The following is a 25,000-nucleotide window of genomic DNA, read 5'->3' as shown; positions in this document are numbered from 1 at the left end:
ATCTCAAATATTCACATACTACCAAGTACCAACACAACACAACACAGACCCTGTCTGACCACACATCTCCTCGCCAGTAATCAGCTGCTTCAATCAAAGCCAAACCCTCATTTATTTAAGACAGTAATTATGTCCTATAGGGACAGATGACTCTGAAAAACATACGGATATCTGGATGATTACAGAGTAACTCCCATAATTCCCATGAGCCGGTTGCCCTCTACGTTTCTTCCTGGCCAATGTGCTCTGGCTTTGCTTCTTTCCTGGGGTCTAGGCCGGGTAACTATAACAACTGCTACTGTCATAAAATATGTTTGATTGATTGACTGATACAGTTGAAGTCGGAAGTTTACATACACCTTAGTCAAATACGTTTAAACTCAGTTATTCACAATTCCTGACATTTAATCCCAGTAAAAATTCCCTGTCTTAGGTCAGTTAGAATCACCACTATTTTAAGAATGTGAAATGTCAGAATAATAGTAGAGAAAATTATTTATTTCAGCTTTTATTTCTTTCATCACATTCCCTGCGGGTCAGAAGTTCACATACACTCTAGTGTATTTGGTAGCATTGCCTTTAAATTGTTTAACTTGGGTCAAACGTTTCGGGTAGCCTTCCACAAGCATCCCACAATAAGTTGGGTGGATTTTGGCCCATTCCTCCTGACAGAGCTGGTGTAACTGAGTCAGGTTTGTAGGCCTCATAGCTCGCACACGCCTTTTCAGTTCTGCCCAAAAAATGTCTATAGGATTGAGGTCAGGGCTATGTGATGGCCACTCCCAATACCTTGACTTTGTTGTCCTTAAGCCATTTTGCCACAACTTTGGAAGTATGCTTGGGGTCATTGTCCATTTGGAAGACCCATTTGCGACCAAGCTTTAACTTCCTGACTGATGTCTTGAGATGTTGCTTCAATATATCCACATAATTTTCCATCCACATGATGCCATCTATTTTGTGAAGTACACCAGTCCCTCCTGCAGCAAAGCACCCCCACAACATGATGCTGCCACCCCCGTGCTTCAAGGTTGGGATGGTGTTCTTCGACTTGCAAGCCTCCCCCTTTTTCCTCCAAACATAACGATGGTCATTATGGCCAAACAGTTCTATTTTTGTTTCCTCAGACCAGAGGACATTTCTCCAAAAAGTACGATCTTTGTCCCCATGTGCAGTTGCAAACCGTAGTCTGGCTTTTTTTTTATGGCGGTTTTGGAGCAGTGGCTTCTTCCTTGCTGAGCGGCCTTTCAGGTTAAGTTGATATAAGACTCGTTTTACTGTGGCTATAGATACTTTTGTACCTGTTTCCTCCAGCATCTTCACAAGGTCCTTTGCTGTTGTTCTGGTATTGATTTGCACTTTTCGCACCAAAGTATGTTCATCTCTAGGAGACAGAACACTTCTCCTTCCTGAGTGGTATGACGGCTGCGTGGTCCCATGGTGTTTATACTTGCGTACTATTGTTTGTACAGATGAACGTGGTACCTTCAGGCGTTTGGAAATTGCTCCCAAGGATGAACCAGACTCGTGGAGGTCTCCAATTTTTTTTCTGAGGTCTTGGCTGATTTCTTTTGATTTTCCCATGATGTCAAGCAAAGAGGCACTGAGTTTGAAGGTAGGCCTTGAAATACATCCACAGGTACACCTCCAATTGACTCAAATGACGTCAATTAGCCTATCAGAAGCTAAAGCCATGAAATCATTTTCTGGAATTTTCCAAGCTGTTTAAAGGCACAGTCAACTTAGTGTATGTAAACTTCTGACCCACTGGAATTGTGATACAGTGAATTATAAGTCAAATAATCTGTCTGTAAACAATTGTTGGAAAAATTACTTGTGTCAAGCACAAGGTAGATGTCCTAACCGACTTGCCAAAACTATAGTTTGTTAACAAGAAATTTGTGGAGTGGTTGAAAAACAAGTTTTAATGACTCCAACCTAAGTCTACGTAAACTTCTGACTTCAACTGTGTGTTCTTACCTTGGAGGTAGTGACACAGTCCCAGTGGTAGTAGAGTAGTGACTGGCTGTCCAGGTTCATGTTGGGATCATAGCTCTGCTCAGCACTCAGCTGCAGGTCCTGGGTCCTGGACCACACCCTGGAAGTACCACATCAGAGATAACTTTATTTCAAGTGCAGTAAAAAGGATCATTTCATGATCTGAAAACAAAACAAGGGATGTTGTTTTGTTTTACCCTAAAAGGAGTAGTTCAGGTTTTTACAACTTGATGTTAGATGGTTCCTCACCCTGAAAGTAGTCCACAATGGGCTATGAATTACAGTTCTCCTGGCCCCTGAAAGTAGTCTACAATGGACTATGGATTACAGTTTCTCCTGGCCCCTGAAAGTAGTCCACAATGGGCTATGAATTACAGTTCTCCTGGCCCCTGAAAGTAGTCTACAATGGACTATGGATTACAGTTTCTCCTGGCCCCTGAAAGTAGTCCACAATGGGCTATGAATTACAGTTCTCCTGGCCCCTGAAAGTAGTCTACAATGGACTATGGATTACAGTTTCTCCTGGCCCATAACCATCTAACAGAGTTTACAAATACTGAACTCCTCCTTTAAGGTTTTTAAATCTTATTTTTATTTTGGCCTGCAATCAGTGATTTTATTGTGTTCTTCGGTTATTTTTATTGTTAAAAAAAAAGAACTACTCCTTCAACGGCATCTGCCCCTCTTACCTGTAGGTCCCTCCCTCTATGATAGGTACCAGGCGGGCGGCCATGACGGTTAGCTGTAGACAGGCAGCCTTCCTCAGGGGAACCCCCTGGTAGGACAGGGAGAACACCAGCGAGTAGTTCCCCGAACGCAGAGCCATCTTGGGCACCGAGAGCTGCAGCCGTCGCACGTCTACTTCCCCCGGGAGAGGGATCTTAGAGGCCAGAGGTGCTGCCACCTGGAGGTCGGAGGGTGAATAGAGTCACAACGCATCATCACCACAGTTTTTGCTCTGTACTGAAAGTGCTCCATCTTGAAAACTTGACTGCTGAGGTGCAACAATTGACGCTTCACAAAGATCTGGCCCAGAGCTTTTCCCCCCGAGGTTGCAACAGTAGCCAAGGGGGCGGGGCTTAGCGAAGGGTCAATTGTTTGAGATTGTATTATTGACAGTGGATAATCAACACAATACAGAACAACATATTGATTTAAGAAGTGGTACCGAGTGGTCGTAGTTGCAGTGCGGGGTGGAGAAGATCTCCCAGAGGTACTGGGCTCCGTAGCGGATGCAAGCCTTCAGGTCCACGCTAGCCTCCACCAGGGTGGGCTGGTAGCGCCAGATGGCTAGCCTAGGAGCCTGAACTACCTGAACCTCTGGCTCCTCACACTCCAACACCCTGATGGTCACCTCCACCCTGGCTACCACCCAGCTCACCAAGTTACTACAGTTCACCTAGTGGTGGGGAGGAGAATTACGGTCAATCTGTGTTTATAACATTTGTGTTTGTTATAAAATGGGGTTGGGGGGTTGGTTTACAGTAATAGTGGGAAGGTGAATCAAAACTGTTACTTTGTGTAAAATAATGTTTATCCATAGTAGAAGCATAACCTTATTTAGGGTGCTGAAAATTCCCTAGTGGTGGGAGGAAGAATGACAACTATCTCAGTGTTACAAAATGGTGTTAGAGAATTGTAAGTGTAGCTTTGTGTAATAAAACGGTATTGTACAGTAGACATAATGTTTATTATAGTTGTACTTATAGAAAGTCACTAGAAAAGGGAAATTGGATTCGCTGTCATTCATACAAAATCAAGAAACACATGAAAATAAACATGTAAAAAACACGACGATGATAATTAATAGAAAGCTAGTATACCTGGACCAGGTATTGACCTGGGGACGCGTACACATGTTCAACAGAGGAGGTGGTAGAGAGCAGGGGCGCAGAGCCGTCCTTAAAGTCCCACAGGTAGGTAACGGGTGTGGATTGAGGCGTGATGCCCACCGTTAGCATCACCGTCTTGTTGATGAAGGTGTCTCTGGGCTGGGCCTCCACCCGGGCCTCTGTCAGAACGTTCTGCACCTGGATGTGCTTGGTGATGTTCTGGCCGTTTAGCAAGTTGAACACCCTGGATGCATTAAGAAAGAAATCGTTTAGCAGATAGAAAATACAAAGCAACATGTAACAGAGTGTGCAGATTTTCATATCGGTGGCCCCAGTGGGAATCGAACCAACAACCTTGGCATTGTTCGTAGGGTTACAAAATTACAGTAACTTTCCCCACATTACCAGCATTTCCAAAAAGCCTGGTTAGAAGATTCCCGAAATCAGAAGAGAATCAGCAGGATATCCTGGAACCTCCAACCAGGATGTCTGTAAAACCTGGGAATTCTGGCTCAGTTGGTACCTCAACAGAGAGCATTGATGGTTCTGGCAGAACCCACAACCTTTGTGTAGTGAGCCCCATATTCAGTTGGTAAGTCACCTCAACTAGAGGGTGACTGACACGACCTCATTTACAACAGACTTACAGTACAGACTTACAGTACAGACTTTTAATAGCCTACATTTTGGTCTTGGCGACGCCAGCGGGAACTGATCCCTTTGCGTCTCTAGCCCCGTACTCAGTTGTTACCTTACCTCAGGTAGATGGTGAGTGACCCGGCCTGGTCGGGGTTGTAGGTCACCTCCTTCCCGATGTGGGGAAGGGGGTGGTGGTTAAGGTCAAAGGTCCACAGGAAGGTCACAGGGTTTCCTGTTAGGATGTCGGCTACGAAGGTCTTCTTGACGCCCACAGGCATGGCGGCATCACAGCAGTCCAGGATACTCAGCCTGCTCACTGGCTCCATCACCTCCACCTGCAGGTGGCGCCGCTCAGAACTCACCTGGGGAAATGATGAGATTACGGTAAAACAAGACAAAGAAAAACACAACAAACATCAACTATCATAACATATGACAATATATGTAAAGAAATTGTATTGAGTTCTAAAAAATGTTATCAACTACAACGATATTAAAATGCTTAACAAAAATAAATTGTTAACACAAAAAGGTAATGTAAACACGATACATAGCATTCTCCCCTGGAAGTCCTGTATCTCACCTGGTTGTGTGCGGTCAGGTTTATCATGTAGGTGTCGACCCGGCTGAACTGGTGAACGTAGGTCTGGTTGAGGCCGAACACGGTCGAGTCTCCGCTGATGCTGAGGATGAAGCTGACGTTCGTCCCTGACGCCTTGGCGATGGTAAACTCCACCCTCTCCCCGACCGCCGCGATCCTCTTACTGGCCCTCAGCTCCAACCCCTGAATCTTATCCTGTACCGTCAACTCTCTGGAAAACCCCTCGCTGCTAACGTCGTTGGTAGCGTTTAGCATAACGGTGAACGGCCCTGGTTCCTGGAACACGTGGGACACCCTCCGTCCCATTTTTGTTCTGCCCAGCAACAGCCAGGTCCAAGATACGTTGGTGCCGGTCCTTAATTCTCCATGGAGGGAGACATTGACGCCGGTGGCCACAAAGTTCTGCTCCGTGACGTTAGTCGTAGAGAACGTCACTCCCATTACCACTTCCTGGACGTCAATGAACTTCGACACCGTCTCGGCGCTGACCTCATTGGACACTTCCACGGTAACGACCTTCATTCCTGGACCAGTGAACCAATGAACCACAGAGGGCTCATTCCAGCCTAGAGCGCCCTCATCAACCGACCACCGGTACTGCAGGTCCGATCCTTTACTGGCCAACACCGTCAGGTTAGTGGAGGAGTTGACCGCCACGGGGTTGACGCTGGTCTCCAGGTACAGCTCTCCAACCGGATCGAGGAACTGGATGGTTCTGTTCACCGTGAGCGTTCCGAGGAGGTTGGTGGCCCGCAGGAAGACGTCACAGGGACCAGGGGTGGAGAAGTTGACCGGGATGGTCTTCCCGCTGAGGTTGAGCGCAGTGCTGACCGGCGCCAACTCCCTGAGGAGGTTCCAGCTGAAGGACATGTTGGTCCCTTCCCTCAGCGCGGCCTGGAGGTGGAGCACGCGGTTCGTAGCGTAGCAGCACCCCCGCTCACCCCCCATCTCCTCCTCAGGCTGGATCTGCAGCCCCTCCAGCTCCCGCAGCACGTAGATGTATATGCTGGCCTGGGCTGAGCCCACGTCGCTCTCTGCGGTGACGATGACGTTGTACGTCCCCACCGACCGGAAGGTGTAATGAGTCTTCCATTCTTGGAGCCTGGGCGTGCAGCCGTCACACAGGTTCCACGAAAACCGCACACCGTCGCCTTCCTCGAGGTGAGCCTTGAAGTTGACTGTGGCGTTTATGGGGACGTTGACCCGATCAGCGTTGACCACCAGGCCGCGGATGGGTGCCAGGACCGCCACGGCAACCCGGGTGTGGTTGCTGCTCACCGGGTTTGCCGCCGTCAGCGTGACATTGAAGACTCCAGAGACGTTGTAGGCGTGTGTCACGTTCGGCCCGGGGGTGAGGGGCGTTCCGTCGCCAAAATCCCAGGTGTAGAGGCTGGCGGGCGCCAGCGAAGAGGTGGTGAAGAGGTACACCTCCCTCAGAGTCAGGTTATTGGATCTAGTCCCGTTATGTTGAATCAGAACCAGTCCTACCGGCCGCTGGATCTGAATCAGGACGCTGTCGTTACTGCAGGAGATGTTGTTGGACACAGTGACCGTCACCAGATACTGACCAGGGTTTTTATAGGTGAACACCATGTCCTTATGGCCCTGGACAGGTGTAGAGTCGTCAATCACCCCAAAATCCCAAAGGTAGGTGTAGTCGAAGTCTGGCCGGGCGCTGGCCCTGAACCGGCTCTCCTCCCCCAGTCTGAAGTTGTTCTTCTCTGGGGTCAGGGTCACGTTGGACACCGCCGGCTGGACGCACACCCACGCAAAGAAGTTGGCCTTGTTGACGCCGCTGGACAGCAGCAGGGAGAGATGGTAGTCCCCGCTGCCCCAGTAGGAGTGGCTGATCCTGGGGCTGCCCCGGTGTGTCTGGTTGGGGGTCCCGTCCCCGAAGCTCCACTCATACAGGTGAGAGGAGGCATTCCCCGAAACGAAGGCCTGGAAGTCGACCTGGGTCAGCTCCTGGACGCAGCCCGCCGGCTCCAGCCTCACCACCTGCAGCACGAACACCTGGACAGGTACCAGGGTCCAGCGGGCGCTCACCGCGTTCCACGCCGTCACGTTCACCGTGTAGTTCCCGTCTTTCACGTAGGTGTGCGGAACCTCGGAACCCGCCGTCGTCACCACGGACCCGTCGCCCATGTCGAAGCTCCAGGTGACGTTGTTACCTGCCTCCAGGTGTGCAGAGACCATCGTCGGGGTGTTGAGCTCGGTCGGGGCGGAGGAGGTCGCCGTTAACCCTTTAATCTCCTCGTACACCAACATCTCAGCGCAGGCCTCCGTCCAGCTGATGGTATTATTCACGGACACACACACGTTATGGACGCCACTGTGGCCGACGCCGTAGGTGTGGTTGACCCGACGTTGAGGACCCTCCCTGGAGGCGGAGCCATCGCCAAAATCCCACGTATAGACGATGCCATAGGCCGAGGGCAAGGCGTGAGCCTCAAAAGCTGCTGGTTGGCCGGCCTGGAGGAGGCGCGGCTCTGTTTCTATGTCGACGTGGGTAAGGACACTGTAGACGTGCATGTCGATGCGCTGGGTTCTGTTCTCGTAATGGTTAGACACAGACACCAGGACGGTGTACACTCCTACAGAGAGACAGGGAGGGGGAAAGAGAAAAGCATGACATTGTCCTCTTTTCCAAAATGTAACAAGACATTCCCAGTGACACTCCCAGATAGGGTTGGTAACATTGCCAAAATTCCCCGGTTTGCCAGAAATGCAGGTTGGAGGATTCTAGATTTCCTACTTATTTCCTCCTGAATCCGGTAATCTTCTAACCGGGATTTCTGTAAAACCAGCTGTTTTTAAATAATATACTGTAAATATAGCATGAATACTATGAACCAGTATAGAGGTGGATTAACAGACCTGGCTGGGGGTACTTGTATTTGACTTTGTTGGGCAGGAGCACCTGTGTAGGGGAGTCTGGTAGGGGAGGGAACAGGGAGGTGTTGTATGGAGGTTTAAAGTCATACTCCTGGTATCCTCCGTCTCCAAACGACCACCTGGGGGACAGGGCACAATGTTGTCAATACAATCAATCCAGTCAAACACAACACACACACACACACACACACACACACACACACACACACACACACACACACACACACACACACACACACACACACACCACACACACACACACACACACACACACACACACACACACACACACACTAGTGTCTGAGAAGCAGTGGAGGGCTTGGAGAGAGAGGAGTGGAAACTCTGGATCGCTCACTGAGATGAACAAGAGAGTGAAGAGAGACTGAGGGAAGGAGGGAGGGAGATGGAGGTAAAACGATAGAGTGTAGAGAGAGGGAAGGAGAACGCGAAACGGAGGGGAACATTCCTGTCAGCAATCTGCTCTAACCACAAGACTGTAAATCAAAACCCTGCCATTATCACACACAGAGACTGTGTGTGTCTGTGTGTGTCTGTGTGTGTCTGTCTGTCTGTCTGTCTGTCTGTCTGTCTGTCTGTCTGTCTGTCTGTCTGTCTGTCTGTCTGTCTGTCTGTCTGTCTGTCTGTCTGTCTGTCTGTCTGTCTGTCTGTCTGTGTGTGTGTGTGTGTGTGTGTGTGTGTGTGTGTGTGTGTGTGTGTGTGTGTGTGTGAGCTCGCGTCATGCATGTGTTAAAGAGAGAGAGAGAGAGAAAAAAAGAGGGAGCGGGGAAAGGAGAGGCAGCTAGACAGTCTCAGTCTCAGAGAGATGTATACATGTATAGGAGACAGTCTCAGTCTCAGAGAGATGTATACATGTATAGGAGACAGTCTCAGTCTCAGAGAGATGTATACATGTATAGGAGACAGTCTCAGTCTCAGAGAGATGTAGACATGTATAGGAGACAGTCTCAGAGAGATGTATACATGTATAGGAGACAGTCTCAGAGAGATGTATACATGTATAGGAGACAGTCTCAGAGAGATGTATACATGTATAGGAGACAGTCTCAGAGAGATGTATACATGCATAGGAGACAGTCTCAGAGAGATGTATACATGTATAGGAGACAGTCTCAGAGAGATGTATACATGTATAGGAGACAGTCTCAGAGAGATGTATACATGTATAGGAGACAGTCTCAGAGAGATGTATACATGCATAGGAGACAGTCTCAGAGAGATGTATACATGTATAGGAGACAGTCTCAGAGAGATGTATACATGCATAGGAGACAGTCTCAGAGAGATGTATACATGCATAGGAGACAGTCTCAGAGAGATGTATACATGTATAGGAGACAGTCTCAGAGAGATGTATACATGCATAGGAGACAGTCTCAGAGAGATGTATACATGTATAGGAGACAGTCTCAGAGAGATGTATACATGCATAGGAGACAGTCTCAGAGAGATGTATACATGCATAGGAGACAGTCTCAGAGAGATGTATACATGTATAGGAGACAGTCTCAGAGAGATGTATACATGCATAGGAGACAGTCTCAGTCTCAGAGAGATGTATACATGTATAGGAGACAGTCTCAGTCTCAGAGAGATGTATACATGTATAGGAGACAGTCTCAGAGAGATGTATACATGTATAGGAGACAGTCTCAGAGAGATGTATACATGTATAGGAGACAGTCTCAGTCTCAGAGAGATGTATACATGTATAGGAGACAGTCTCAGTCTCAGAGAGATGTATACATGCATAGGAGACAGTCTCAGTCTCAGAGAGATGTATACATGCATAGGAGACAGTCTCAGAGAGATGTATACATGTATAGGAGACAGTCTCAGAGAGATGTATACATGTATAGGAGACAGTCTCAGAGAGATGTATACATGTATAGGAGACAGTCTCAGTCTCAGAGAGATGTATACATGCAAAGGAGACAGTCTCAGAGAGATGTATACATGCATAGGAGACAGTCTCAGTCTCAGAGAGATGTATACATGCATAGGAGACAGTCTCAGTCTCAGAGAGATGTATACATGTATAGGAGACAGTCTCAGAGAGATGTATACATGTATAGGAGACAGTCTCAGAGAGATGTATACATGTATAGGAGACAGTCTCAGAGAGATGTATACATGTATAGGAGACAGTCTCAGAGAGATGTATACATGTATAGGAGACAGTCTAAGAGAGATGTATACATGCATAGGAGACAGTCTCAGAGAGATGTATACATGTAAAGGAGACAGTCGTCCAGAGAGATGTATACATGCATAGGAGACAGTCTCAGTCTCAGAGAGATGTATACATGTATAGGAGACAGTCTCAGAGAGATGTATACATGCATAGGAGACAGTCTCAGAGAGATGTATACATGTATAGGAGACAGTCTCAGAGAGATGTATACATGTATAGGAGACAGTCTCAGAGAGATGTATACATGTATAGGAGACAGTCTTAGAGAGATGTATACATGTATAGGAGACAGTCTCAGAGAGATGTATACATGTATAGGAGACAGTCTAAGAGAGATGTATACATGCATAGGAGACAGTCTCAGAGAGATGTATACATGTATAGGAGACAGTCTCAACAGTCTCAGAGAGATGTATACATGTATAGGAGACAGTCTCAGTCTCAGAGAGATGTATACATGCATAGGAGACAGTCTCAGAGAGATGTATACATGTATAGGAGACAGTCTCAGAGAGATGTATACATGTATAGGAGACAGTCTTAGAGAGATGTATACATGTATAGGAGACAGTCTCAGAGAGATGTATACATGTATAGGAGACAGTCTCAGAGAGATGTAGACATGTATAGGAGACAGTCTCAGAGAGATGTATACATGTATAGGAGACAGTCTCAGAGAGATGTATACATGTATAGGAGACAGTCTCAGAGAGATGTATACATGTATAGGAGACAGTCTCAGAGAGATGTAGACATGTATAGGAGACAGTCTTAGAGAGATGTAGACATGTGTCTCTAACACACTACAACCTACCGGAAGGTGGCGTCCACGGACATATCCAGGACCACCGAGGTGGTCAGGAACTGGTCCGAGCCCTGCGTGACCACGCCAGGCACGCCGGTGACCGTGAGGTTGACCATGGGGTTCATACGGTCGACCGTCACGTTGAAGTGGTCCGTCAGGTTGCTCACATGGTTCATCGCCATCACCTGTGGGATAGGAGGAGATTGACTGGTTGATTGATTGATAGCTACTTCAGTATTGAGGTTTCTGCATTGTGATGTATTTACAGGTCAACATTCTACGGCAGCCATCTTAACTCCCCATTAACATTACATGGGGAATATTTAACAATGCTATGTAACGGAATGTCTAGAACATTCCAAAATCTAAAAGTTGGCCCAACTCTCCACATATCTCTCTCTGCTTCTACCTAATCCCAGCAGGTGTCTGTTCCATATGGCTGGTGGACAGGGGGATGAGAGCTCCCCCTTATCCGTTGATTCATTGATGGATTGATTGTTTATTGTCCTTTATGAGGGACAGCTTTCACAAGGTCCTATGTCAAGATACTAACAGCACTACTGGGGGTTTATAAAGGTGAAACCGATACCAGTGTGCTGCTCAAGGTATATCTTCCTCTACTGTCCCGGTCCCCACACCGAGCTCCAACCAGTCTTCCTCTGATTCAAAACACACAGTATATCTTCCTCTACTGTCCCGGTCCCCACACCGAGATCCAACCAGTCTTCCTCTGATTCAAAACACACAGTATATCTTCCTCTACTGTCCCGGTCCCCACACCGAGGTCCAACCAGTCTTCCTCTGATTCAAAACACACAGTATATCTTCCTCTACTGTCCCGGTCCCCACACCGAGGTCCAACCAGTCTTCCTCTGATTCAAAACACACAGTATATCTTCCTCTACTGTCCCGGTCCCCACACCGAGGTCCAACCAGTCTTCCTCTGATTCAAAACACACAGTATATCTTCCTCTACTGTCCCGGTCCCCATACCGAGGTCCAACCAGTCTTCCTCTGATTCAAAACACACAGTATATCTTCCTCTACTGTCCCGGTCCCCACACCGAGATCCAACCAGTCTTCCTCTGATTCAAAACACACAGTATATCTTCCTCTACTGTCCCGGTCCCCACACCGAGATCCAACCAGTCTTCCTCTGATTCAAAACACACAGTATATCTTCCTCTACTGTCCCGGTCCCCATACCGAGGTCCAACCAGTCTTCCTCTGATTCAAAACACGTGACCGCCCTCCTTGACAACGTACCAACCAATTGAGCTCTACAAAAAGGTACCAATTGGATAGTTCCATGGGTGACATTTCAAGCTAGCTGTGGACGGAGCTTACGGCACGTTCTTCATAACTCTGTTATAACTCTGTTATAACTCTGTTATGAAGGCAAGGTTTCCCATCACATTTCTGAGGTAGAGATTTCCCATAGATTTGTAGAGATTTCCCATAAGTACAGATCTAGGATTTGAACTCTTTGTATTTGTCATGCTGGTGTTGCACAGAAGTGGTGGATGAGTTGGTGGGGAGTGTCCTTTGAGATCTGGTGAAAGCTGATGCCAAAAGCAGCAGTACATGGATGTCAAAGTTCAAAGTAGCTAGACATTAGCTTAGCTTTACTACCTATCTTTAACCAACACCAAACCAGCATCAACCAAGGCAGGGGCCCATATCAGTGTCATCTATGTTGTATTGTGTGTGTGTGTGTGTGTGTGCGTGTGTGTGTGTGTGTGTGTGTGTGTGTGTGTGTGTGTGTGTGTGTGTGTGTGTGTGTGTGTGTGTGTGTGTGGGTGTGTGTGTGTGTGTGTGTGTGTGTGTGTGTGTGTGTGTGGGGGGGCTCACCGATAGTTTGTAGACAGCTGGGTTCTGGTATATAATGTTCAGCACTGTGTTGTAGTAGGTGAAGTAGGGCTTATCATCCACTGTCCATTTAAAGGTTGGGTTGGAACCTCCCTCTACAGCAGCAGTATAGCTCTGGAACACACAGAGAGGAGATCACACACACACACACACACACACACACACACACACACACACACACACACACACACACACACACACACACCCAACACCCCCCAACACACACACACCCAACACACCCCCAACACAAACACACCCAACACACCCCCAACACAAACACACACACACACACACACACACACACACACACACACACACACACACACACACACACACACACACACACCCAACACCCCCCAACACACACCCCCAACACAAACACACCCAACACACCCCCAACACAAACACACACACACACACACACACACACACACCACACACACACACACACACACACCCACACACACACACACACACCACCCAACACCCCCCAACACACACCCCCAACACAAACACATCCAACACCCCCCAACACAAACACACCCAACACACCCCCAACACAAACACACCCAACACACCCCCAACACAAACACACCCAACACACCCCCAACACACACACACATTGAACTCACCACGACTGATTCCATGAGGACTCTGTGTCTGGGATGAGGCTGGACCACCAGACCTCTCAGAGGTTCCTCCACCCCGACCAACAGGCTGAGACTGGCCTCCGTCACCTCGCTGTGGACACACACACACACACACACACACACACACACACACACACACACACACACACACACACACACACACACACACACACACGTGATGAGCAACATTGAGACTTGAAGACTTGTGTTAGCTTCCCTAACAGACTAATATACTGACTATACAATCACACTGTATGTAGATATACTGTATGTAGATATACTGTATGTAGATATACTGTATGTGATATACTGTATATATATATACTGTACAATCACACTGTGTGTAGATATACTGTATGTAGATATACTGTATGTGATATACTGTATGTATATATACTGTACAATCACACTGTGTGTAGATATACTGTATGTAGATATACTGTATGTAGATATACTGTATGTGATATACTGTATATATATATACTGTACAATCACACTGTATGTAGATATACTGTATGTAGATATACTGTATGTAGATATACTGTATGTGATATACTGTATATATATATATATATATACTGTACAATCACAATGTATGTAGATATACTGTATGTAGATATACTGTATGTAGATATACTGTATGTGATATACTGTATATATATATACTGTACAATCACACTGTGTGTAGATATACTGTATGTAGATATACTGTATGTGGATATACTGTCTATACAATCACACTGTATGTAGATATACTGTATGTAGATATACTGTATGTAGATATACTGTATGTGATATACTGTATATATATATACTGTACAATCACACTGTGTGTAGATATACTGTATGTAGATATACTGTATGTAGATATACTGTATGTAGATATACTGTATGTGATATACTGTATATATATATATATACTGTACAATCACACTGTGTGTAGATATACTGTATGTAGATATACTGTATGTAGATATACTATATGTGATATAATGTATGTAGATATTCTGTATGTAGATATACTGTATGTAGATATACTGTCTATACAATCACACTGTATGTAGATATACTGTATGTAGATATACTGTATGTAGATATACTGTATGTGATATACTGTATATATATATATATACTGTACAATCACACTGTGTGTAGATATACTGTATGTAGATATACTGTATGTAGATATACTGTATGTAGATATACTATATGTGATATAATGTATGTAGATATTCTGTATGTAGATATACTGTATGTAGATATACTGTCTATACAATCACACTGTATGTAGATATACTGTATGTAGATATACTGTATGTAGATACACTATATGTGATATAATGTATGTAGATATTCTGTATGTAGATATACTGTATGTAGATATACTGTATGTAGATATACTGTATGTAGATATACTGTATGTAGATACACTATATGTGATATAATGTATGTAGATATTCTGTATGTAGATATACTGTATGTAGATATACTGTCTATACAATCACACTGTATGTAGATATACTGTATGTAGATATACTGTATGTAGATATACTGTATGTAGATATACTGTATGTAGATATACTGTCTATACAATCACACTGTATGTAGATATTCTGTATGTAGATATACTGTATGTAGATATACTGTATGTAGATATACTGTATGTAGATACACTCTTAGAGTAAAGGGTTCCAGAAGGGTTCTTCGCTGTCCCCATAGCAGAACCCTTTTTGGTTCCAGGCAGAACCCTTTTTGTTTCCAGGGTAGAAACATTTTGGGTTGCATGTAGAACCCTCTGTGGAACATGGAACCAAAAGGGTTCTACCTGGAACCAAAGGGTTCTCCTATTGGAACAGCCGAAGATCCCGTTTAAGTTCTAGAACGCACCCTTTTTTCAGTGTAGGGATGTATAGAATCATAGAGATATCTGACCTGTGTGCTGACAGATTCACCACCACCGGCCCCCTCTCCTCCCCTAGCCCCAGATCTATCACCGCAAACAGACTGTGGCTCTGGTCCCCCACCCCTCTCCCTGGTTCTCCTGCCCTGCCTGCCCCTCTACACTCCCCCACAGTGGGCAGGAAGTCAGGGGGGCAGTGGTCCTGGAAGAGGACACTCTGGTTGCTTCCCTGCCAGTGGACTTTGGCTCCGTACTGGGAGTGGACCCGGAGCAGAACCACCGTCTGGTTGGGCCTGGATCACAATCACAATCATTTGTATTTGCCAAGTACATTAATTCACATGTACCAGGAATTTGACCAGGTGAAATGGTACTGATAATATCTTACAATAAACAGAATATACAAGACAGAATATTAATGAAGTAATTTATGAATCCAATCCAATCAAACACACACACAACACAACACCAACACAACACAACACAACACAACACAACACAACACAACACATTACCTGAAGTAGTAGGTTCCGTTCTGAGAGGGGGGGTGGAGGACGGTGAGGCCCAGGGGAGGGACCACGCGGACAGGACATGATGCCGTGACGGGGAAGGCAGGGTCGTCGGAGGTCACCTCCAGGCTATAGAGCCCCGGCTGGGGGAGGCCGGAGGAGAGCTGGGACCCCTGTAGCTGGGTCTCACTATGCCCAACGTAGAGCACCCTGATCGGGCAGACCATGTCCACAACCCAGCCTCCTCCTCGAACATCCTCCAGGGTTATTTCAACGCTCTGGTCCAGGTCCACGGAACCTTCTGATTGGTTGGAGTTGGCCCACAGCCAGTCAGATTGGTTGAGGGCCAGGATTGGCTGTCGCCACGGCGACTGGGGTGAAGGGTCGCAGCGGAGCAGGGAGGCGGGGCCGGCGTCGTGCTGCAGGCCGATGATGTCGCCGGGGGAGACCAGCAGGTCCTCGACACGCTCCCTCACCTGAGAGGGAAGGAGAGGAGGAGAGAGGAGGTAAAAGAGGAGGAGAGAGGAGGTAAGTTTGTTTTAAAAGTACCAGTTGTGTTTGTTGTGTGTAGTTGTGTGTATCACTGTAGGTGTTTTGTTCTTTCATCATTGTGTTCATTTGGTGTGTGTGTGTGTGTGTGTGTGTGTGTGTGTGTGTGTGTGTGTGTGTGACTGTGTGTGTGTGTGTGTGTGTGTGTGTGTGTGTGTGTGTGTGTGTGTGTGTGTGTGTGTGTGTGTGTGTGTGTGTGTGTGTGACTGTGTGCGTCTGTCCATCCACTCACCAGTATGTGTGTAACAGGTCCAGCAGGCAGTGTAACCACCACCTCATCCACCAGGCTGTAGCTAGGACGCAGCGCCCCGGGTGGCAGAGTGTCTGCCTGGGTACAGTTGGCACAGGATCCAGGGTGGCAGGGGCTGGCTAGGGGTAGGCAGCGGCCCAGGAAGGGGCACCACTGCTGGGGAGGAGGGCAGGAGGTGGAGGGTAAAGGGGTGGAGGTGCTGGTCTCCATGGAGACACACAGAGCCACAGGATGACATAGGGGACCACCGCATCCTGGAGGGAGGAGAGTCGTCATGACAGAAACATCATCATGACAGAAACATCAACATGACAGAAACATCATCATGACAGAAACATCATCATGACAGAAACATCAACATGACAGAAACATCAACATGACAGAAACATCATCATGACAGAAACATCATCATGACAGAAACATCAACATGACAGAAACATCATCATGACAGAAACATCATCATGACAGAAACATCATCATGACAGAAACATCATGACAGAAACATCATGACAGAAACATCAACATGACAGAAACATCATGACAGAAACATCATCATGACAGAAACATCAACATGACAGAAACATCAACATGACAGAAACATCATCATGACAGAAACATCATCATGACAGAAACATCATGACAGAAACATCATGACAGAAACATCAACATGACAGAAACATCATGACAGAAACATCAACATGACAGAAACATCATCATGACATAAACATCATCATGACAGAAACATCGTCATGACAGAAACATCGTCATGACAGAAACATCAACATGACAGAAACATCATCATCATGACAGAAACATCATCATGACAGAAACATCATCATCATGACAGAAACATCAACATGACAGAAACATCATCATGACATAAACATCATCATGACAGAAACATCAACATGACAGAAACATCAACATGACAGAAACATCATCATGACAGAAACATCATCATGACAGAAACATCAACATGACAGAAACATCAACATGACAGAAACATCATCATGACAGAAACATCAACATGACAGAAACATCAACATGACAGAAACATCATCATGACAGAAACATCATCATGACAGAAACATCATCATGACAGAAACATCATCATGACAGAAACATCAACATGACAGAAACATCAACATGACAGAAACATCATCATGACAGAAACATCATCATGACAGAAACATCATGACAGAAACATCATGACAGAAACATCAACATGACAGAAACATCATGACAGAAACATCAACATGACAGAAACATCATCATGACATAAACATCATCATGACAGAAACATCGTCATGACAGAAACATCGTCATGACAGAAACATCAACATGACAGAAACATCATCATCATGACAGAAACATCATCATGACAGAAACATCATCATCATGACAGAAACATCAACATGACAGAAACATCAACATGACAGAAACATCGTCATGACAGAAACATCATCATGACAGAAACATCAACATGACAGAAACATCATCATGACAGAAACATCATCATGACAGAAACATCATCATGACAGAAACATCATCATGACAGAAACATCATCATGACAGAAACATCATCATGACAGAAACATCATCATGACATAAACATCATCATGACAGAAACATCAACATGACAGAAACATCAACATGACAGAAACATCAACATGACAGAAACATCGTCATGACAGAAACATCGTCATGACAGAAACATCAACATGACAGAAACATCATCATGACAGAAACATCATCATGACATAAACATCATCATGACATAAACATCATCATGACAGAAACATCCAGTGCTTAATTTGATCCTGCCAGAACAGGATCCTGCACCTCTACGTTTTGGACTGTTTTGTTCCAGAACCTATTTAGCCGGATCAGGTACCTCTCGTGGCATGAAAAATAATTACAAATAAAGTAAAAAATATTATAAAAGCGTTCAAAGTTAATTTGAATTGCCTCTTCGTTAATTATCCTGCCCCCCCACACCCCCCCCCCCCTCCCCCCCAAAAAACGTAATGTTAAAAAGTAGATGTTCAGCCGGGCCTGATAGTTGATTCGGGCCGGGCCTGATAGTTGATTCGGGCCGGGCCTGACAGTTGATTCGGGGCGGGCCTGATAGTTGATTCGGGCCGGGCCGGGCCTGACAGTTGATTCGGGCCGGGCCTGACAGTTGATTCGGGGCGGGCCTGACAGTTGATTCGGGCCGGGCCTGACAGTTGATTCGGGCCGGGCCTGACAGTTGATTCGGGCCGGGCCGGGCCTGACAGTTGATTCGGGGCGGGCCTGATAGTTGATTCGGGCCGGGCCTGACAGTTGATTCGGGCCGGGCCGGGCCTGACAGTTGATTCGGGGCGGGCCTGACAGTTGATTCGGGCCGGGCCGGGCCTGATAGTTGATTCGGGCCGGGCCGGGCCTGATAGTTGATTCGGGCCGGGCCGGGCCTGATAGTTGATTCGGGGCGGGCCGTGCCTGATAGTTGATTCGGGCCGGGCCGGGCCTGATAGTTGATTCGGGCCGGGCCTGATAGTTGATTCGGGCGGGCCGAATGTGAGTAGCAAGCCTGTATCTCTCACAAAACTAGAATGAGATGAACTTTCTATGTTCTCTCTCCCTCTCTTTGTTCTGATAGACATGAGCCTGCAACTCCCGTCTCTCCTGCGTTGCACTTCATTTATTTAGTTACAGAATTACTGCTGTCTGTTCAGAAAGAAATGAAATCATTCAGAATGTCCTACTACACCACGAGAAGGCCTATCATTTAGCCACAGAGGATCAATAGCTTCTTTTAAAAACTGCCTGGCTGTGGATTGTAGCCCAATAACAAGACCTACAGTCAGGAATGTTCTGCAAATCTGTCAGTGAACGACAGCATGCAGACAAAACAGGCCTTTCACAATATTTCAAATACAAATCGCAGGAAAACACAGGTAGGAAAGCAAATGTCTCCTGCAGAAAACAGAAGACTCTAATCTGTCTGCTGTAGGCTGACAAAATATTTCATCAACTTCCAAATACTGTTTTACAAAAGAGAGAGAGAGAGGCTTTTGGCACGAACACATCGGCCATCACCAGTGAGTGATCTGAGCATCATTAGGTGAGTCAGTGAAACTGGAAAGTATTTTTAGGACTATAATTTCCTCCTCATATTGTTTTCTCCTCATATTCTCCACACATCTAGGTCTAGACTATTGATGGGCTCAAGACAAGGTCGATTTTTATTGATCTCAGATTCTCAGTTTGTCAGGGTCAAAGTAGCCTGCAATTTCCATCATTTGTGAGTTATTGAAAAATATTCTGCCAGTCTCCAGTCATCTACAGAACTGCATGAAATGCGCTTATAAAAGGCCAGACTTTTCCCAGACCCTCGACTACTAAACATGTTCCCAGTGTGTGAAACTCATCTCAGAACTCCCCCCTGTCATGCTCCCTGATGGTTCCGGAACATTCCAATTTACAAATGAAGCACTGGAAACATCATAATCTGTCATTTCAGCCTTTGGTTTTACGACTCAAGCAGTTCAGAGTATTGAGCTTTCTGTCTTGACAGATGAAAAACAGCAAAACAAAACTAAACTTTCCACTGACAGGAAGCCAAAAGGCAGAGGAAGAGATGGAGGGATGGAGAGAGGATGGGAGAGAAAGAGAGAGCTGGCAGAGGGAGAGAAAGAGAGAGCTGGCAGAGGGAGAGATAGAGAGAGCTGGCAGAGGGAGAGATAGAGAGAGCTGGCAGAGGGAGAGATAGAGAGAGCTGGCAGAGGGAGAGAAAGAGGGAGCTGGCAGAGGGATAGATAGAGAGAGCTGGCAGAGGGAGAGAAAGAGAGAGCTGGCAGAGGGAGAGAAAGAGAGAGCTGGCAGAGGGAGAGATAGAGAGAACTGGCAGAGGGAGAGAAAGAGAGAACTGGCAGAGGGAGAGAAAGAGAGAGCTGGCAGAGGGAGAGATAGAGAGAACTGGCAGAGGGAGAGAAAGAGAGAACTGGCAGAGGGAGAGAAAGAGAGAACTGGCAGAGGGAGAGATAGAGAGAGCTGGCAGAGGGAGAGATAGAGAGATCTGGCAGAGGGAGAGAAAGAGAGAGCTGGCAGAGGGAGAGAAAGAGAGAGCTGGCAGAGGGAGAGAAAGAGAGAGCTGGAAGAGGGAGAGAAAGAGAGAGCTGGAAGAGGGAGAGAAAGAGAGAGCTGGCAGAGGGAGAGATAGAGAGAGCTGGCAGAGGGAGAGAAAGAGAGAACTGGCAGAGGGAGAGATAGAGAGAGCTGGCAGAGGGAGAGAAAGAGAGAGCTGGCAGAGGGAGAGAAAGAGAAAGCTGGCAGAGGGAGAGATAGAGAGAACTGGCAGAGGGAGAGAAAGAGAGAGCTGGCAGAGGGAGAGAAAGAGAAAGCTGGCAGAGGGAGAGATAGAGAGAACTGGCAGAGGGAGAGATAGAGAGAGCTGGCAGAGGGAGAGAAAGAGAGAACTGGCAGAGGGAGAGAAAGAGAGAGCTGGCAGAGGGAGAGATAGGGAGAGATAGAGAGAGCTGGCAGAGGGAGAGATAGAGAGAACTGGCAGAGGGAGAGATAGGGAGAGATAGAGAGAGCTGGCAGAGGGAGAGATAGAGAGAACTGGCAGAGGGAGAGAAAGAGAGAACTGGCAGAGGGAGAGAAAGAGAGAGCTGGCAGAGGGAGAGAAAGAGAGAGCTGGCAGAGGGAGAGAAAGAGAGAGCTGGCAGAGGGAGAGAAAGAGAGAGCTGGCAGAGGGAGAGATAGGGAGAGATAGAGAGAGCTGGCAGAGGGAGAGAAAGAGAGAGCTGGCAGAGGGAGAGAAAGAGAGAGCTGGCAGAGGGAGAGAAAGAGTGAACTGGCAGAGGGAGAGATAGAGAGAGCTGGCAGAGGGAGAGAAAGAGAGAACTGGCAGAGGGAGAGATAGAGAGAGCTGGCAGAGGGAGAGATAGAGAGAGCTGGCAGAGGGAGAGAAAGAGGGAGCTGCAGAGGGATAGATAGAGAGAGCTGGCAGAGGGAGAGAAAGAGAGAGCTGGCAGAGGGAGAGAAAGAGAGAGCTGGCAGAGGGAGAGATAAGAGAACTGGCAGAGGGAGAGAAAGAGAGAACTGGCAGAGGGAGAGAAAGAGAGAGCTGGCAGAGGGAGAGATAGAGAGAACTGGCAGAGGGAGAGAAAGAGAGAACTGGCAGAGGGAGAGAAAGAGAGAACTGGCAGAGGGAGAGATAGAGAGAGCTGGCAGAGGAGAGATAGAGAGAGCTGGCAGAGGGAGAGATAGAGAGAGCTGGCAGAGGAGAGATAGAGAGAGCTGGCAGAGGGAGAGATAGAGAGAGCTGGCAGAGGGAGAGATAGAGAGAGCTGGCAGAGGGAGAGATAGAGAGAGCTGGCAGAGGGAGAGAAAGAGGGAGCTGGCAGAGGATAGATAGAGAGAGCTGGCAGAGGAGAGAAAGAGAGAGCTGGCAGAGGGAGAGAAAGAGAGAGCTGGCAGAGGGAGAGATAGAGAGAACTGGCAGAGGGAGAGAAAGAGAGAACTGGCAGAGGAGAGAAAGAGAGAGCTGGCAGAGGGAGAGATAGAGAGAACTGGCAGAGGGAGAGAAAGAGAGAACTGGCAGAGGGAGAGAAAGAGAGAACTGGCAGAGGGAGAGATAGAGAGAGATGGCAGAGGGAGAGATAGAGAGATCTGGCAGAGGGAGAGAAAGAGAGAGCTGGCAGAGGGAGAGAAAGAGAGAGCTGGCAGAGGGAGAGAAAGAGAGAGCTGGAAGAGGGAGAGAAAGAGAGAGCTGGAAGAGGGAGAGAAAGAGAGAGCTGGCAGAGGGAGAGATAGAGAGAGCTGGCAGAGGAGAGAAAGAGAGAACTGGCAGAGGGAGAGATAGAGAGAGCTGGCAGAGGGAGAGAAAGAGAGAGCTGGCAGAGGGAGAGAAAGAGAAAGCTGGCAGAGGAGAGATAGAGAGAACTGGCAGAGGGAGAGAAAGAGAGAGCTGGCAGAGGGAGAGAAAGAGAAAGCTGGCAGAGGGAGAGATAGAGAGAACTGGCAGAGGGAGAGATAGAGAGAGCTGGCAGAGGGAGAGAAAGAGAGAACTGGCAGAGGAGAGAAAGAGAGAACTGGCAGAGGGAGAGATAGGGAGAGATAGAGAGAGCTGGCAGAGGAGAGATAGAGAGAACTGCAGAGGGAGAGATAGGGAGAGATAGAGAGAGCTGGCAGAGGAGAGATAGAGAGAAACTGGCAGAGGGAGAGAAAGAGAGAACTGGCAGAGGGAGAGAAAGAGAGAGCTGGCAGAGGAGAGAAAGAGAGAGCTGGCAGAGGGAGAGAAAGAGAGAGCTGGCAGAGGGAGAGATAGAGAGAGCTGGCAGAGGGAGAGAAAGAGAGAGCTGGCAGAGGGAGAGAAAGAGAGAGCTGGCAGAGGGAGAGAAAGAGAGAGCTGGAAGAGGGAGAGAAAGAGAGAGCTGGCAGAGGGAGAGAAAGAGAGAGCTGGCAGAGGGAGAGATAGAGAGAGCTGGCAGAGGGAGAGATAGAGAGAGCTGGCAGAGGGAGAGATAGAGAGAGCTGGCAGAGGGAGAGAAAGAGAGAGCTGGCAGAGGGAGAGATAGGGAGAGATAGAGAGAGCTGGCAGAGGGAGAGAAAGAGAGAGCTGGCAGAGGGAGAGAAAGAGTGAACTGGCAGAGGGAGAGAAAGAGAGAGCTGGCAGAGGGAGAGAAAGAGGGAGCTGGCAGAGGGAGAGAAAGAGAGAGCTGGAAGAGGGAGAGAAAGAGAAAGAGAGAGCTGGCAGAGGGAGAGATAGAGAAAGCTGGCAGAGAAAGCACAAGAGCTGAAGTTGTGGGTGAATATTTTGGAGATGAGCAGTGTTTGCAATCAGCGATTGTGTGTGTGTGTGCTTGTGTGTGTGTGTTAGGGGAGTGTGTGTGCTTGTGGGTGTGTGTTAGGGGAGTGTGTGTGCTTGTGTGTGTGTGTTAGGGGAGTGTGTGTGCTTGTGTGTGTGTGTTAGGGGAGTGTGTGTGCTTGTGGGTGTGCGTTAGGGGAGTGTGTGTGCTTGTGGGTATGTGTGTAGATAGTGTTCTTGGCAGAATATCAATCGCCCAATAAGCAGATTCACTATCTATAATTAATAATATACATATCTCTCTCTCTCTCTCCCTCCCTCCCTCCCTCCTCCGCCATCTCTCTCTCCCTCCCTCCGCCATCTCTCTCTCCCTCCCTCCGCCATCTCTCCCTCCCTCCCTCCGCCATCTCTCTCTCCCTCCCTCCGCCATCTCTCTCTCTCCCTCCCTCCGCCATCTCTCTCCCTCCCTCCCTCCGCCATCTCTCTCCCTCCCTCCTCCGCCATCTCTCTCTCCCTCCCTCCGCCATCTCTCTCTCCCTCCCTCCGCCATCTCTCTCTCCCTCCCTCCGCCATCTCTCCCTCCCTCCCTCCGCCATCTCTCTCTCCTCCCTCCGCCATCTCTCTCTCCCTCCCTCGCCATCTCTCTCTCTCCCTCCCTCCGCCATCTCTCTCTCCCTCCCTCCGCCATCTCTCTCCCTCCCTCCCTCCGCCATCTCTCTCTCCCTCCCTCCGCCATCTCTCTCTCTCCCTCCGCCATCTCTCTCTCCCTCCCTCCGCCATCTCTCTCCCTCCCTCCCTCGCCATCTCTCTCTCCTCCCTCCCTCCGCCATCTCTCTCTCTCCCTCCGCCATCTCTCTCTCTCCCTCCGCCATCTCTCTCTCTCCCTCCCTCCGCCATCTCTCTCTCCCTCCCTCCGCCATCTCTCTCCCTCCCTCCCTCCGCCATCTCTCTCTCCCTCCCTCGCCATCTCTCTCTCTCCCTCCCTCCGCCATCTCTCTCTCCCTCCCTCCGCCATCTCTCTCTCTCCCTCCCTCCGCCATCTCTCTCCCTCCCTCCCTCCGCCATCTCTCTCTCCCTCCCTCCCTCCGCCATCTCTCTCTCTCCCTCCCTCCGCCATCTCTCTCTCTCCCTCCGCCATCTCTCTCTCTCCCTCCCGCCATCTCTCTCTCTCTCCCTCCGCCATCTCTCTCCCTCCCTCCCTCCGCCATCTCTCTCTCCCTCCCTCCGCCATCTCTCTCTCTCCCTCCCTCCGCCATCTCTCTCTCTCCCTCCCTCCGCCATCTTCTCTCCCTCCCTCCCTCCGCCATCTCTCTCTCTCCCTCCCTCCGCCATCTCTCTCTCTCCCTCCGCCATCTCTCTCTCTCTCCCTCCCTCCGCCATCTCTCTCTCTCCCTCCCTCCGCCATTTCTCTCCCTCCCTCCCTCCGCCATCTCTCTCTCCCTCCCTCCGCCATCTCTCTCTCCCTCCCTCCGCCATCTCTCTCTCTCCCTCCCTC

General features: G+C 48.0%; 1 protein-coding gene across 1 annotated transcript in view; it reads right to left on the bottom strand.

The window, feature by feature from the left end:
* LOC106592167 (polycystin-1) overlaps positions 1–25,000 on the bottom strand; it is a 118,047-nt gene that overhangs the window by 92,966 nt on the left and 81 nt on the right. The window contains exons 2-14 of the mRNA XM_082966895.1: positions 16,692–16,963; positions 15,917–16,386; positions 15,434–15,694; positions 13,484–13,592; positions 12,834–12,965; positions 10,992–11,167; positions 7,948–8,084; positions 5,053–7,664; positions 4,587–4,831; positions 3,822–4,074; positions 3,167–3,397; positions 2,688–2,902; positions 1,981–2,098 (exon numbers count right to left, since the gene is read on the bottom strand). Coding sequence (XP_082823021.1) covers positions 1,981–2,098; positions 2,688–2,902; positions 3,167–3,397; positions 3,822–4,074; positions 4,587–4,831; positions 5,053–7,664; positions 7,948–8,084; positions 10,992–11,167; positions 12,834–12,965; positions 13,484–13,592; positions 15,434–15,694; positions 15,917–16,386; positions 16,692–16,919 — 5,187 coding nt within the window. The 5' untranslated portion in view covers positions 16,920–16,963. The remainder of the gene's footprint in view (positions 1–1,980; positions 2,099–2,687; positions 2,903–3,166; positions 3,398–3,821; positions 4,075–4,586; positions 4,832–5,052; positions 7,665–7,947; positions 8,085–10,991; positions 11,168–12,833; positions 12,966–13,483; positions 13,593–15,433; positions 15,695–15,916; positions 16,387–16,691; positions 16,964–25,000) is intronic.

The sequence above is a fragment of the Salmo salar genome, chromosome 02 (assembly GCF_965601325.2).
Source record: "Salmo salar chromosome 02, fSalSal1, whole genome shotgun sequence".
Lineage (NCBI taxonomy): Eukaryota > Metazoa > Chordata > Actinopteri > Salmoniformes > Salmonidae > Salmo > Salmo salar.
This window is presented reverse-complemented; position numbering and strand designations above follow the sequence as displayed.